Genomic DNA, 16,453 nt, shown 5'->3' on the forward strand with positions numbered 1-16,453 from the left:
CGGCATTCACAGCCTGTGAGCAGCGAACCTCCAGCGTGAGCAGAATTTCAAAGGAAGGCCATCTTGGGCCTCCCCCCATGATCTTTGTACACCACTGTGAAATCCTTTTGCAGCTTCTCTAACTAATCAATGACCTCTCCGCCCCCAACCCCACCCCAGTGGGTCTAGCAGACTGTCTGGGGCAAACAGGATCTTGCAAAACACACGTTATTAACACCCAGCTTGGGTTCATAACCACAACGCCACCCAGAATGACGCCCAGCTGAAATCCAGCCACCCTGCTCTCATTATATTAAGGGTTTTCTTCAGTGTCCCATGAAGCCAGGAGCTTTCAGGTTGTCGCGAAGGCAAGGCATCCTGGAGTAGGTTTCAGAGTGGTAACCGTGTTAGTCTGTATCAGCAAAAACAATGAGGAGTCCTTGTGGTATTTTAGCTTGGGCCAGAACCAAACTCCTGGATCCAAATGCCCTCCCCCTCACCACGCTCACCAGCTTTGGAACAGTTTCAGAACTTGGCAAGCGCCGATGCCAGTTTTACGGCCGCATCGCTAGATTTATGCGGGGATAAGTCAGCGGAGAATTGCTCCCTTCAGATTTGGATCATGCCTACAGACCCAGATTCTCATTTACCCTACGGACCTTTGAACTCTAATTGATGTCCTCTTAAGGCCCCTCTACTCTGCCAGAGTTGGGTAAAGAGGTTCCTAGTGCAAATTAGATCCCATTTATTTCCCTACAGGACCCTTGCTTCATTCAGTGTACAGAAAGGCCAGTGCTCTGGGAATGAACTGGGGCTGTGTAGCAAAGAAGGCTGTTTGTAACTACAGCCCTGAGCAATGAATTTCTTAGCCTCTCTGAAACTCTTTAGTTAGACATGGAAGGAAGGTAACTTAAGTGAACAGCCTCAGTTCTGCAGAACAATCTCACACAAGCAGAGATAGAGAAAATTCCCCCCCCCCCAGGAATTTATACGTTTTTATTACCACCACAACAAAAACAGGTGAAAATCAGTGCAAAAAACGATTAATCATTGTTCTGGGTAAATATTGGGGTTTATTTTGTTGGCTGGAAAGACGGGGGGGGGGGGGGTTTCAGCCGATTAATGGCTCGAATTCTGTTAATGCTGCAGCCAACCACGTCAATTAACACAGAACCCAGAACACAAGGCCATTGCTGAGTTTAAGAAAACAATCTCTCTCTAATCCCCAAATAAAACTTTTCATTTGAATCAAGAGGTTACCGTTGTAGACTCAGAACTATTAGCCTATAAATATTTACATTTAACAATTGGGCCGCACCATTTGCATACACTCATTTTTTTTTTAAACTTTCAAATACTTCCCTGTGTTCTGAAACGTATTCTGATACAGATTTTCGTTTTCTTCCCATTTTAGCGTGTCAGATCTTTAAACTCTTATCTGCTAACAGCTTGAAATGGGTACGTGGTGAGCGTGAGATTCATCAGTTTGTTCAGATACGCACACGCTTCAGAGCTCGTGTGCGTGCCTGTGTTTATTGTGTGTAGCTTCTAGACTAATACGTAGAGCTTTACTTCATAAACAGGGAGCTTTGCATATCCACACAGACTAATGTATTAACTTAATACAGATATCTCATGCAATGTTTTGTATATTCCTAATAAAACAAGTTATTTTTTTACATATTTGAATGATACAAAAGTAGGGTGAAAATCAGTAAAAAACTGCATAATACTTTTTGCAAAACCTGGGAATTTTTCGGTACAGATTGGTTTAAACCAAAAATGAAGGGGCTTACTCATCTTGTATATTTCCTCCCGCCCAGGTGGAGCGATGATGAACATGATGCTGCTGCTTTGGGTATTTTCCCGCCTTGCTTTTACAGACGCATTTATCTCTGGGGACAGTACAGGTAAGTCGGACACCCTCCGAGCCGGTCAACAGGCAGCTTTGTGGTGGCTGCGGCCGAAATCCGTTCAAAGCTGATTCAAGAGGCAGTAGGGTCGAGTGCATTAGGGCACGGGGCTGCCTCTGCAGGGACCTGGGGTCTAGTCCCGGCTGTGCCTCTGACCTTGGGCCAGTAACTTCTCCTGGGTCTGTCTTGTTGAGTTGGGTTCAAGGCAGGGACTATCTCCTGCTATGGGTACATGCAGCACCCAGCAGAATGAAGTCTGGATCCTGGTTTGGGGCTCTAGGCATTATTGTAACGCTATTACAGGCAGGCCTCTTATTAAGGTTGCCCAACACTTCCCATTCTAAGACCCTGTTTTCAGTTGTTTTTAACTTTGCCAAACTTAAACCACCTGGGCTGAAAATTTTCCATGCCAGGTGTTTGACTTAGGCTGAATTTTATGGGGTGGTAGGAGGGGGGATTTTTGCTGAAATAGAGCAACCAGTTCTGAAAGTGAGGCCAGGAATAGAGACGTTCATTGGCCCATGTTACAGAAGTCAGGTGACCTTTCTTTGACAAGCTTTAATGCCCTTGCCCCCCCCACACTCCCCAGCTTTGGAGCAGGGACTTGAAATTTGACAGGGGGGTGGCCTCTGGATCCGGGAGCTGCCTTTTGCGGTCCCTGTGAAAATCCACTCAAATTTGACCAAGTCTTCGGTGGGAGAGGAGGGGAAGTTTGCACATGCCACATAGAGACTTAGAAAAGATGGGCTGGAAGGGACCTTGAGAGGTCACCAAGCCCAGTCCCCTGCGCTGAGGCAGGACCGAATAAACCTAAACCAGCTCTGACAGGGGTTTGTCCAACCTGTTGTTAAAAACCTCCAATGAGGGAGATTCCACAAGCCTGCTCCAGAGCTTACCTGCCCTAGAGTTAGAAAGTTCTTCCTGATGTCTCACCCAAATCTCCCTTGCTACAGATTAAGCCCCTTGCTTCTTGCCCTGCCATCCCTGGACACAGAGAACAATCGATCCCTGTACTCTTTATAACAGCCCTTCATTTATTTGAAGACTTATCCACCCCCCTTCCCAGGCATGCTTTTCTCAAGCCCAGGGCTTTTTTTAGTCTTTCCTCCTAGGTCAGGTTTTCTAAACCTTTGATCACTAAAACTTTGCACAGTATGCCCGCTGAGGTCTCACGGACCTCTGCCTTACGGACGACACCTGTTTGTACACCCCCAAAATGATATTAGCCTTTTCTGTGACTGCGGCCCGGTGTCCGCTCATTCAGACAGCTATCTGTGAGAATCCCCAGCTCCTTTCCAGCAGTACGCTCGTTAGTAGGTGATCTTAGATTTGAGCTAAATTCCCTGAAGATTCTGCCGGCTCCGAGCGAGAGCTTGGGGCCAAGCAGGAATTTTCCTGCCATGACAGAGCTGGGCTGCCGCAGTGGGGCAGGCCCCTGACCTGAGAGTAGGCAACCTTGTGCTCTCCATGACCTCCCTGCTGGGCCCATGCTAAGCTTGCAAAGTCAAGCCCGCAAGAGTTAGGAAATGCTAGCAAAATGTCCCCCATGATCATCTTCATTGTGAGACAATCTTTAATTACATGATCGTATACTCCCCCCCGCCCACCCCCACCCCAGGGCCCCTCCTCAATCAGCACACAAGATAGAGGGTGCTCTAGGGACATATCAGAGGGGTCTGTAGGACCCCTGTTGATGCAAAGCTGGGGAGTGGGGGGGCAATTGGCATTCCTCATTTTCTGGGTGCCTGACTTGAGGCCCTAGGGCACGACTGGCAGAAGTGCCGGACGCTCGCAGCTACAGCTGTTCTCCGTAGGAGCTAGGCTTTGAGCCTGTGAAGTGCTACATGATGCTAAGTCGCATGAAAACCACCACCAGCTGCCTCAAATCAGGCACCCAAAATTAGCCGCTACGGCTGAGCTTCATCTCTGTGTGCCGCAGTTCCCCCTCTGTCAAATGGGGATAATCGCACCCTGCCCCCACATGGGGGTGTTGTGAAAATAAAGTCATTAACAGCTGCCACGTGCCCCGATACCACAGTGAGGCGCACCAGGGAAAAGACCCCAAGAAATGTCACAGGTTCGTTCTGGGCTTGGCAGGCCTCCTCGGGGCTCCTCTGTCTCCATCACCTCCCGTCAGCCACAGCTCAGTCACTTGGAGAGGGTGGGGTCTGTTCCACCTTGCCACCCAGTCCCCCAGCCGGCCAAACCCCCATCCAGGTCAACAGGAGAGTCCAGGTAAAAACCTGAACCAATGTCTTATACCGGGTCTTCAGTCTGGATGCACCCCTTTAGTGCCAAAGCTTTGCACGTCCCATCCTCCAAGGGGGTATATGTGTGGGGGAGGGTGATAAGGGAACCCCCTGCCTCAGGGGGCCAGCCCACAGCCCTTGTGTAAGCAGCGAGGGTCTGTCATTTCTTACAATCCCACACCTGGGCCCTGTCCTACCTTGGCCAGTTTGCAGGCGTCTCTCTCCCAGGGCTGCATTCTCTTTCTCAGAGCAACTCTCGCATCTCCGGCACCCAGCCTCCCCCGCCCGCAGCTGTGGTTAATGGGCCAGTGAGTACCAGCTGGAGAGGTAAAGCACCCATCTGTTAACCCCTTCCCCGCTGCCACAGCGTGAGCAAGGAAGTTAGCCCTTCTGGCTTCAGAGCAGGGCTTCATTCACTAAATTAAGCAACATTCACTAAATTAAGGCCTGGGGCCAGGCAGTGAACAGCAAGCAGAAAGTAATGCATGGAATAGCAGTTCGCCGAGCGAGCCCCGTCACTGAATAAAGCAGGGGTCCTGCGGGGAGAGGTGCCAAACCCACGCATGAAGTCTGTGGGGTCACACCCCGGGTGAATTTGCCCCAGAGGGAGGTTTCCTTAGCTGTCCCTGGGCATGTTTTAGTTAGGTCTCTACGGATACCCCTGCACGGCAGCACCAGGCGGGGTCTTAAGGTGGGTTAGTTAACTCGGGTTAAAACAACAGTGGAGACAGAACTCCTCAGCTCCCAACGTGGGTAGCAGCTCAAGTTAAAGCCTGGGTTTGTACAGCACCAAGCACTTGGCAGCCTGGTCAATGACGAGGTGCTAAGGTAATACAAATAATAATATAAGGGAACCTGGGGTTGAACTTGGAGCTGCTCACCCGATTGTCCATGGTTTCACTGCTATTTTAACCCTACCTGGGAGCTCACCCAACACCCTGCACACACTCACAGTGCTCTGATCAGGGCTCTGGGCTCAGCCCTCTTGTCAGAGTGACGTTAAACGGCGCAAGGTCCAAGCAGACAGACGTCACACTGAAATCCAGGTCCGGAGAGGGGATCACAGGCAGTTAAAATTACTGAGAAGAGACAGAAAAGCAGCAATTTATGGACAAACAGACTGAAAATGCCAAGCACTGTGTGGTGTAAGTGTGTATGTGTCCACGTGCGTGCATGTTACCAGTGATCTTTGCTGGATGGAATCGTTACTGCTCAGTTGTGTGTCATGGACCCTATACTGCACAAAACTAACTGGGTTCTCCTGGATGACTGCTGACCTTTTGTTTCCTCCCTCTCCCTGGCAGACGACCTCAAGGCTCTGAGGGTCTCCATTGCCAAACACCCGCCAGTCCGGGCAGTGCTGGCAGGCACCCTCACCATTCCCTGCCACGTCACCTACCTGCGTCCCCTGGCCACCTCTAGTACAGCGGGGCGCCGGGCGGTGTTGGGGGCGCCCCGGGTCAAATGGACCTTCATCTCTGAGGGGAAGGAGGCTGAGATCCTGGTGGCCCGGGGGCAGAAGGTGAAGGTGAGCGAAGGCTACCGCTACCGTGTCTCCTTGCCCTTCTACCCGGCCACGCCCACTGACGCCACTTTGGTGATGAGCGAGCTCCGGTCCAATGACTCCGGGATCTACCGCTGTAATTTACAGCACGGCATCGAGGACGGGCATGACCTGCTGGAGGTGAAGGTCAAAGGTAACAGCACCCTAACCCTGACATCTGTCGCGGGGATGGGGCTGGGACGGGATGAAGGTCTGGCACAAGCCCCGGAGGGATTGTAATTGCCTGACTGCCTGTATAAATCAGGCCCACTGCGTGAACGGTCAGTGGCGGGGATTGAACTGGGGACATCTGGTGGTAAGCACACAAGCCTCTAGCGCATGAGCTAAAAGGCCCGTCTCTGTTCGCTAATGCTATAGTAGCGTTGTTATATTGTATTATTATCGTATTACTCCATCTTGTTATTCCCTGCTTGACTTAGCTTTCTGCAGCTCTTGACTCTACGTGGAGGGGTTAACCCCACTTCCCCTTGCGTCGAGATGTGTGAACATAACCCCCCCACTAACACAGCGTGTACTCTGTCGTCCTCTAGTGGCTGAACTACTAAAGGATAACAGCCTACCACAGCTATCACTTCTTGGAGTTGCTCTTTTTGTTCGAGCGCTAGCTGTCTGTGCTGTGTCCAGGGTTCAATAATTGCTGACGTCTCACACTGGTCATACCGTGGTGTGTCATTAGATGAATACTTTTATTTATTGCCAGGACTGCAGAGAAGTTTCTGATATGCTGTTATTTATTTCACTTTGATGGATTTCCCTGGCAAAACCAAACAATTTCCTTAATGCACTCTGTAGGCTATTTCTCCTGGTTTCAATTAACTTTGCACACTTCTAATATTCAAGTGTTAATCTCATAAGATTCCCCGTTTCTTCCCCCTCCCCTCCCGGAGACAGGTTGTATTGCTTATGGCAAAAGCCCCCTGCAAAGTCCAGCTGGCAATGCACCCTCTCCTCTCCTGCCTGCCTATCCCTTCTCATTGGTTTCTGCCTTTCTGCAAAAACCGGCAGGAAGCCCAAGTTCGCCCATTCATTTTAGAAATGTTTCCGGCTGCTCTGATTCCTCGCTTGACATTGCCAGACATGCAATTTACACTGGAGCGATGGGCAGCCTGGTTTATGGATGATTTCCTCTGCAATTTTGCAGTGGCTCTTTAGTGGAGGGAAATCATGGTCTTGCAGTTAAAGCTTAGAAGCAGGAGTCAGGACTCTTGTGTTCTGTTACTAACTTGCTGTGTCACTCGGGGCAAATCACGTCCCTTCTTTGTGCCTCAGTTTCCCTATCTGTAAGGGGGGGGAGGGGACACTAATGATTCTTGTCCAGCTCAGAGGGAAACTGTGAGTGCTAGTTTACATCAAGATCATTGCACAAAAGGGCAAAACTATGAAAAATAGTTAGCACTTATACAGCAGGCTGCATGTAGATATCTCGGACTTCCTAAAGATGGGTATTTTCATCTCCATTTGACAGACAGGGAAACTGAGGCACGTAAAGACGGGAAATTACGTGGCCGAGGCCACAAAGGAAGTTGGGGGGCAGAACCGGACTTAGAACCCCCCTCTCCTGATTCTTTGCTCTCACCCCCATCCTACATTGAGTGGATGATCATGTTTTCAGAACAGTCAGCACCCAACGGCTGGAAAATGAAGAGAGTCAGGGTAGAAATAAGGTGCAAATATTTAACAGCGAGGGGCAATCAGCCTTCGGAACAACTGACCTCCGGGGAGGGGGGCTGTCCGTCACTTCAAATCTTTAAATCAAGACTGGATAAAAGCTGCACTCTAGTTCAACAAGAAGTTCCCCGCGTGGTGTCTGCATCACAGGATGAAGTTCTCAGGCCTGTGCTATGCAGAAGACCAGACTAGATGATCAAAATGGTCCTTTCTGGCCTTAAGATTTTGCATAGGATCCTATGATCCGTCATAACAGGCTACTGATGTACGCAGCAAGGGAATGCACTCAGGGCGTACAAGGCCTAGGCCAGGGGTTCTCAAACTTCATTGCACTGCAACCCCCCTTCTGGCAACAAAAGTTACTACACGAGCCCAGGAGGGGGGACCGAAGCCTGACCCCACCCGAGCTCCACTGACCCGGGCAGGGTGGCCAAAACCAAAAGTCTGAGCCCGGTCAACCAGGGCTGATGCCCTTGGGCTCAGGCTTCAGCTCCGGGTGCCGGGTCTCAGGCTTTGGCCCTGGGTGGTGGAGCTCGAGCTTCGGCCCTGGGTGGTGGAGCTCGAGCTTCGGCCCTGGGCCCCAGCAAGTCTAACGCCTACCATGGTGACCCCATTATGTATTGAGACAGCACCGTAGCTGGCTGATGGTGAGAGTGCAGTACTGCACCTCCCTAATCCCCCTGGATTAATGGCCCACCAGACCTGTGTTTGCAAGGACATTTAGATGCTGTTTCACACTCTGTCCTCTAGGGGTGGTGTTCCTTTATCGGGAGGGCTCCACGCGCTACGCCTTCACCTTTGCCAAGGCTCGGGAGGCCTGCGCCAGGATAGGGGCACAGATCGCCACCCCCGAACAGCTGTACGCTGCCTATTTCAGTGGCTACGAGCAATGCGACGCGGGCTGGATCGCAGACCAGACGGTCAGGTGGGCAACTCACGCAGAGGATAGATTCAGGTGGATGCGGAACTCACATGACACATTGTTCACCTGTGGAACTCACCGCCACTGGATATTAAGGAGATGAATAATGATAAGTTCCAATACGGGGCAATCCACTTCCCCAGTACCAAAATGGAATTCTTCCTATGCCACTGTACAGTGATGATGATGATGATGATGATATGTGTTACAACAGTGCCTTGAGACCCCAGTACTGGACTGGGACCCCATTGTGCTAGGCACTGTACACACCCCTAAGGAAAAGATGGCCCGCGTGCCAAAGAGCTTGCAGTCTAAGACAATGTACATGGCTTTGGTGAACTTTTCTCCAAATTAAACACTGATTAGAGCAGGCTGAAATTTTCCACCTGCAATGATTCCAAAGCTGTCTGGAGTTTGGAGGAGCTCTTGGGCACAGTTTTCAATCTCTTTAACCTAGAGATTGCAAGCAAGCATCAGGAGGTCATCACCACCTTGTCCTTCCCATGTAGCTAAATGGGACAGGTGGTTGGCTTGGAGGAGATTCCTGGAAAGGGAAAGGTTGAAAACCACTGCTCTAGGAGCCTGATTGAAACCCCATGGTTGTCAAAGGAAAGGCTCCCATTGATTTCAGTGAACTTCAGAGCAGAGTTGCTGGTCACCTAATCAACGGGCCCTAAATGGGCTAACATTTCCAAATGTGGCCACTGGCTTTGAATGCCGGGGTCTTGGTTGCCTCACCTTGGATTTTTAGAAAGTGCTGGCTCCCCTCAAAGTCAGGTGGAGCTGCAGGTGCTTTTGGAAATCAAGCCGCCAGGGTGGTCACGAAGGGGGTGTTCCAGAAAACAGTGGCATCCAAAAATCAGTGGCCACTTGGGGTGGGGCTACTTTGCCAGGGTCACCTAAGCCCTCTGCTGGGAGCCACCCAAGGGTTTAGCACAGCATCTGACCGGCTGGCTCCAGCAGTCCTTTTCTCTCTGTGGAAAATCAGTACTCTTGTTTTCTCATTCCAGGTACCCAATCCACACCCCTCGTGAGGCCTGTTATGGAGACATGGATGGGTTGCCAGGGGTCCGTAACTATGGAGTAGTGGACCCAGAAGACATGTACGATGTATACTGTTACGTTGAAGATCTGCACGGTAATTATGACACCAAAGTGCATTGCGTCCTTATCTGCCTTAATGGCCCATGCTGGATCAATCCAGTCCAGTTTCCTGTCTTTGACAGCTGCCAGTTCAGGGTCCAATAAACCCTGTAAAGGTCAACAGAGGAACAAACTACACACATGGCTTGGCTTTGGCCCTGAAGCCTTGCAGTAGCTTTGAAGAAGCATGTCAGACATAAGTTCTATGTCCTGCAGTATGCACCTGATCTACTGAGGTGCTGAGCACCCTTTGCTCCCATTGACTTCAACAGGTGTGGAAGGCGCTAAGCGCATTGCAAAACTGAGCCCTCAGTCCTGGCTACTGGAAAACATCCTAGATGCAAGTTGAGAATCTAGCACATGGGACCAAAGCACAAAAGCAGACGTACTCTAGAGTTTTCTCTATATAACCTGGTTTCCAGGAGTTATGGGACATGTTCAGGGTCTAGACACATACAGTGTCCCAAGTTTTGGGCACGTGTCCCATTTTCTGGTCCATCTCTTGATTAAGGTCTGGGAGATGCCTAGAGTTAATGGGGAAACTGTCCTAAATCTGGGCCCATGCCCCAAGGCCTGAATGTACAATGTATGCTGGGGATTTTGCCTTGTATTCTGGGATCTTGGGTGGACTGTGAACACAAAGTCCATGCCCTTTGTTCCACACTTACCTCCTAAACTCATAGATGATCCTAGGTTACGAGCATATTATCTGACCTTATGAAAGCATATTCTAGTCTTCAGGTGGAATATCTCAGATTCTGTTATAGGGCTAAGCATCTCACGCCATAGCTTGGATTCGGTGTGCGTGTCAGGATTCTGGAAGATAGTTTTGGTTGGTGAATGTCTAGAGACCAGAAAATGGCTTGGATTATTGGTACACATCCCAGAGGCTGGGAGATACATACATATATCCTGGAAACAAACCTTAAATCCTGGGTATATGAGTCTGAGTGCATATCCTCCTGTGTCATTGCATATCCTTGGCTGGTGGATGGTTGCATGTTCTGTCCTGGTGGATTGTCACATGTCCTTTCCTAGGACATCATTGCATGTCCTGCCCTCGTGTGTCATTACATGTATGGCTCTGCCTGACTATTACATGCATGGTGCTGACCTGCTGGACTGTCACATATCTAGCCCTGGTGTGTCATTAGATCACTGGTGATGCCCTAACCACTGCACATATCACGGCACTGCCCTGAAGGATTATCACATGTCCTATGCTGGGGGACTGGCATGTGTCAGACCCTAGAGCACTGTCGCCCAGGCTGCTCTGGCGGGTCATTACGATCCTGGTGGTGAGCTGATCCGCACAGGTATGACACAGAGGTGGCGAAGCGTCACATGTCCTGCCCTGATGGGTCACTACACGGATGAGCTGACTTATGTGATATGGGCTATTGACATTCGCTGCCATGTGAGCGGAAAGTGTGGGAGTGTGCAGTCTTGCTCTTCCCACGGCTATTCCTAAGTGCTAGCCCTTCAGCCATAGCATAACGCAGGGGCCAGTGTACTTACCTGGGAACCCGGTGAGCGGCAGTCTAGTTCAGCCTCCGGCACTGAGCTGTGGGGTTGCGGCTGGTTGCTGTGCCTCAGTTTCCCCTTCTGCATAACGAGGTGACTGACCTACCTCTTCGATCGGGTGGGCAAACTTTTTGGCCCGAGGGCCACATCGGGGAATAGAAATTGTATGGTGGGCCATGAATACTCACAGAATTGGGGTTGGGGTGCGGGCTCTCAGGTGGGGCTGGGGATGAGGAGTTTGGGGTGCAGGAGGGTGCTCTGGGCTGGGATCGAGGGGTTTGGAGGCCAGAAGGGGGATCAGGGCTGGGGCAGGGGTGCGGGAAGGGGTGCAGGTTCCAGCTGGCGTTGCGGGCTCTAAGGTGGGGCTGGGGATGAGAGGTTTGGGGTGCAGGAGGGTGCTCTGGGCTGGGATCAAGGGGTTTGGAGAGCAGGAGGAGGATCAGGGTTGGGGAATGGGGTGGGCCATGGGGAGAGGCTCAGAGGTGCAGGCTCCGAGCGGCGCTTACCTCAAGCGGCTCCTGGAAGCAGTGGCATGTCCCTTTTCCGGCTCCTCTGCAGAGGCACGGCCAGGCGGGTCTCCATGCTGCCCCATCCACAGGCACCGTCCGTGCAGCTCCCATTGGAGCGCATAGGAGCGGCCCCAACCCAGTACTCCGGCAGGATCGGGGCCGAGCTGTGTGGTGCAGCTCGCGGGACAGCTTAAAATGGCTCATGGGCCGGATATGGCCCGTGGGCCGTAGTTTGCCCACCCCTGTCTTAGATAGTGCTTGGAGATAGACAGCAGCTAATGGATCCACTGGGAGTTTGTTCGATATTGTAATTAGAAGGGTGGGGTGGGTCATGCAGCCATAGGAAAGGGTCGGGAAGGCTGAAAGAGCCCTCTTTCCTGGACTGGCCGAGACCCTCTGGGCTCTGATTCCTCCCCCCTTCATCTGTGATTGCAGGAGAACTCGTTTTGGGGACCGCCCCAGACAAATTCACCCTGGAGGAGGCCAAGGCTCACTGTCAGGATCTGGGAGCGGAGATAGCGACGCCGGGCCAGCTGTATGCGGCCTGGAACGAAGGGCTGGACCACTGCAGCTCGGGCTGGCTGGCTGACGGCAGCGTCCGCTACCCCATTGTCACCCCGCGGGAACGGTGCGGAGGGAGCCAGCCGGGAGTCAAAACCGTCTTCCAGTTCCGGAACCAGACTGGATTCCCCAATGCCCAGAGCAGATACGATGTGTACTGCTTTCGAGGTAAGGGACCCGTCTCCGGGGTCGCAGAGAGATTGGTCTGCAGGCTGCTATCAGTCTTTCAGTCCTTAGCTGCCGAGGGCCTGATTTTACAGAGGTGTTGAACTCCCACAGCTGCCTCTGCCTGCAGCTGAAGTTTTGGGCGCCGAGCACTTCTGCAGATTACGACTTTACATAAGAACGGCCAGACTGGATCAGACCCATGGTCCGTTTAGCCCAGAACCCTGTCTTCTGGCGCCAGCTGCTTCAGAGGGAATGAGCAGAACAGGGCAAATTAGCGAGTGATCCACCGTCCAATTCCAGCTTCTGGCCGAGGTTTAGGGACACCCGGCGCATGGGGTTACATCCCTGACTGTCTTGGCTAATAGCTGTTGATGGACCTTACAGTTACTTACCTGGGCTTGTAGCCAGAGAGCAAGCCCTTGGGGCATAATCCTGGTTCCAGTCAACGGAGCCTGGATTTCACCCTTGAAAGAGGAGTGCACGGTGGGCGTTTCCCCAAATAGGCCTCAGTTTTCTCAAATACCCATCTGTTTTGGGTGTTTCCTGTTCTGCCCTCATCAGAGACAGCAGCAGCCTGGTGATCCGCGCGAGGCACCTGCACTGAAGGTATCGAAGTGCCGTACCCCTATTGCCCTCACTTTACAGGAAGGAAACTGAGGCACAGAGATTTTTTTTTTAAAGCAAGTCTGTGGCAGAGTTGGGAATCAGACCCTGACTTCCTAGGGTCCAGAGCCACAGAACTGCAGTTGGTCTCCTGTTCCTATTACGTGTCCTTCACTGTGCTGCGTAAGAAGGGCAGCGTGACTTTCCCTTACATGACAGCATGGGACACAACAAGGCGTTGTGTGACCGCTGAGACTTAGCCAAGGGGGTTGCCCAAAATATATCTTGCTGGCTATTTTATGTTGGTTATTAGGCATGGTGCCTAGGTCTTGGGGACTGGGCATGCTTCTGGATTCTGGCAGGAATCCCTTAGGGACAGTGATACTAACCCTGGCTTTTGATATCATCCGAACCCACCTGGTACCACGTGAGCTGGGTTCGTGGAGCCACTCAGCCCGATGGGTTTTCTGCAGGAGATGCGGATTCAGACTGAATGACAGGATCCCGCCAGAGAAAAAAATGCTGTGAACTGAATGTCTCTGCTTCACAGCTTGTCCCTTGTCACAAGGACGCTCCTGGCCCGTGTGTGTGTGAAGCTAGAGCAGGGCAGAACAGCTCGGCTTAAGAGGCGAGAAGTAGAAGCTGAGAGAGAGAGAAAAAAAGAAAGACTTTTTCTGGTTTAGACAGAAATTAGTTGCCTGACATATATCAGAGCCAGAACCCCGGTTGGTATAAATCAGTGTCACTCCTTTGGAATCACAACTGGTGTCAATGGGTATCACTCTATTGAAGTCAGTGGGCCAGACCCCCAGCTGGCATCATTTGGCATAGTTCTGTTGGCCTCATTGAAGCTACACTATCATCCCCAGATAAAGATCTGGCCTGTTTTCATTTTATTAAATATTATTAAATATAACAACACTGCAAAATGCCGCAGGGTCTTTCCTTGTAGCCATGGGGCCGGAGTGACAATATTCTGAGACAAAACAGGCAGGATTGGGAATGGATTTCTCAGGGGATTGGGAATGGGATAGTATGGACACTTTCCCCTCTTGGCTGCTGGTTCAATGATTGATCAGTGATGGCCAAAGCTCCTTGTAACACGCTGATGCCTCTGAGCCAACTGTGTGATAACTCAGAAGGTCTCAGTCCGGATCTGGAAAGATTTTTTTCATTCCGGTGACAAATTTTGACCAAAATTAATAATGTCATTTCCGTTAATATTTTTCTTCCAAAGCTTTTTTGGGGGGGGTTCTCATTAACAAAAAAATTTTAATCTTTTTTCAAGAAAACTCAAAATGTTTAGTGAAAAACTTAAGTTCCCATGAGAATTTTTCTCTCTCTCTCGCTCTCTTTTTTTTTGGTGACTAAAAAGCCCATTTTTAGTTGGAAAAACACTTTGAAGAAAACGTGTTGACCAGCTCCTGTCTGAGTCCATGTCCCATTGGGCAAGGAGCTCTCCACATCATGAAACAGGCCACAATTTTCAAAAGGAACTAGTTCCTGTGGATGCCTAACAGGAGAGGCCTTCAAAAGGGACCTGGTTTTCAGAGGGCTTATGGGGTTTCAAGTTGGCCCCCTCCCAAATCTGAGAATCCTGGCCCCTTCAGCCCCCTCGTTGGCAGTGTTTAAAGAGGCCGCAGTTCCCCTTTGGGGGGAGATGGAAGAAGCTTTTACCACCTACACTCTCTGCTGTGGCTAATTCCAGGGCTTCAGTTTCTGAAGCTACCCATAAATCCCCTTGGGATGGCCGCCATCTTGGCTACAGCACTAAGCTGGTGTAGACGGGGCTGTAGCAGACTCATATCCTCTGGATTTCTGCAGGGCTGACTCTATAACATGTTCCCCGCTGGGTTACACACTCCCCGGGCTTTTAAGCTGTTTGGTTCAGGATTTCACAAATTAAATAGAAAGGGGATAAAATAAGCTCAGGCCAGAGAAAAGAAGAGCTAAAATGATGCAAGTGTAAAAATCGATGCCAACTGGACACCCATTTTAGCTGCAAGGTTCGGACTGAGAGGTGGGGTCGAACTCACTCGAAGTTATGGGTGTGGAGGGACGGGTCAGAGCCAGGGAGTTTTGCTTTGGTTTATTGTAAAGCAGGGAGACCCAGCTCCTCAGCAGGTGTAAATCTGGGTGGCTTTAATGGAGGTAGGCCCAGCTGAGCGTCCGGGCCAAGATTTAGCTTCACTGTTCAGCTCTGGAGCTGGGCCTGGATCTAAATCGCCAGGGCGTTCTCAGGCCTTGCTCGGATATAAACTCGAAGGGCCTGATTCTCAGTTATGCTAGGTCCCCTCTACACCCTTCTCCGGTGGTGTAAAGGGACCCTTAACCTGGATGCCATGACACCCATTTGGAGGTCCTTTTGCACTGCAAGGAACCTCGGTGTCAATGAGAATCAGGCCCCAAAGCTTGACATGGGCTGGATTTATCCCTGAGGAAACTCCACGGGAGTCACTGGAGTTCACCAGGGTGAATCTGGCTCATCTTCTCTGCCCTGCTTGAACCATGCCTCAGACGGAGAGTGAGAGCAGTCCTGCTTTGAAAGGGTATTGATTGGAAGGTGTCGCTGCCTGACACCCCGGGGACAGGCCAAGGCAGTAATCTCCCGCTTTCTTTTTGCTCACAGAAGAGACAGACTCTTTCACGGAGTCTCCAGAAAAACACCGAGCCACTGAGCCCGAGGGGGTCAAGGAGATTGTTACAGTGACAGACAAGATGGAGGAGCTGCAGCTGCCCAGAGCGGAAGTGGAGAATGAGTCGAGAGGGGCTATATACGCCGTCCCTCTTTTTCAGGACATGAGTGACGCTGAGCAGCAAAAGCCGAGCAGTGCCCCCGAAGAGGCATCAATTCCTATCTCCCGGGAAGCCCTGCTAGATAACTCCGTATCCTCAGATCTAGGACTTCACCCGCCATCACGTTTCCCCGAGAGCCAAGCCAGTCCCGAGGCAGGTCTGATTAGCAGCGATGTAAAACCAGGGAGCCCTGCCCCTCCAGCTGAGGAAGGGGAAAAGGGGAGAATTGGAAATTGCACCGAGACACCCAGGAATGGTAGGTAGAGAATCCTCTGTAGTGTGATCAGGGAACGTTTTTAGGGCAATGGCTGGAATGGGGTCACAAACGCAGCATGTGCCCAAACTCCAGAGTCCGTAGGGCTGGTATTGTCAAAGAAGCCAAAGGGATTTAGATGCCCACGTTACAATGAGAGTTGGGCACCTTTGACAATCACAGGCTAATCCAGTCTCTCCTACAGGTGGCTCGTGTCAGTTGGCCCCGTTGTCAGAATCTCTCCAAATACTTTCACAGGCAATATTTATGGAGAGAGCTGGTTGAAGAACCAGTAAGACAAAATGTAATGAACATTTTTGGATTTTTAAACTGTTTCTTTGAAACTTTGAAAAAATGTTTCAACATTTTTCTATCCAGGGGATCAAAAAACCTGAAAAACATTTGTCAGAAACGTTCAACTTCTTTTTCCCCCAGTTGAAATTAAATGAAGAATCAAAATTTGCAAAAGTCCCATTAGCTCAGACTAGTGTTGGGTTTGATGCTGAAATCCCACGAAATTCATGGCAGGTCCAGAACCCAATTTGGCTGCTGGCTCCTTCCTTCCACTTTTAATAAAATAAAAGGGGTGAAAAGAGAGGGG

General features: G+C 50.8%; 1 protein-coding gene across 2 annotated transcripts in view; it reads left to right on the forward strand.

Moving 5' to 3' along the window:
- BCAN (brevican) overlaps positions 1-16,453 on the forward strand; it is a 50,724-nt gene that overhangs the window by 13,485 nt on the left and 20,786 nt on the right. Inside the window, exons 1-7 of one of the 2 annotated variants that reach the window (XM_084613921.1) lie at positions 1,418-1,437; positions 1,803-1,889; positions 5,446-5,838; positions 8,124-8,298; positions 9,306-9,433; positions 11,907-12,200; positions 15,433-15,855. In XM_084613921.1, coding sequence (XP_084470047.1) covers positions 1,434-1,437; positions 1,803-1,889; positions 5,446-5,838; positions 8,124-8,298; positions 9,306-9,433; positions 11,907-12,200; positions 15,433-15,855 — 1,504 coding nt within the window. In that variant the 5' untranslated portion in view covers positions 1,418-1,433. Of the gene's footprint in view, positions 1-1,417; positions 1,438-1,802; positions 1,890-5,445; positions 5,839-8,123; positions 8,299-9,305; positions 9,434-11,906; positions 12,201-15,432; positions 15,856-16,453 lie in introns of those variants that run through there. The other variant, XM_084613922.1, reaches the window with a different exon arrangement.

Source organism: Lepidochelys olivacea (assembly GCF_965140295.1).
Source record: "Lepidochelys olivacea isolate rLepOli2 genome assembly, chromosome: 24".
Taxonomy (NCBI): domain Eukaryota; kingdom Metazoa; phylum Chordata; order Testudines; family Cheloniidae; genus Lepidochelys; species Lepidochelys olivacea.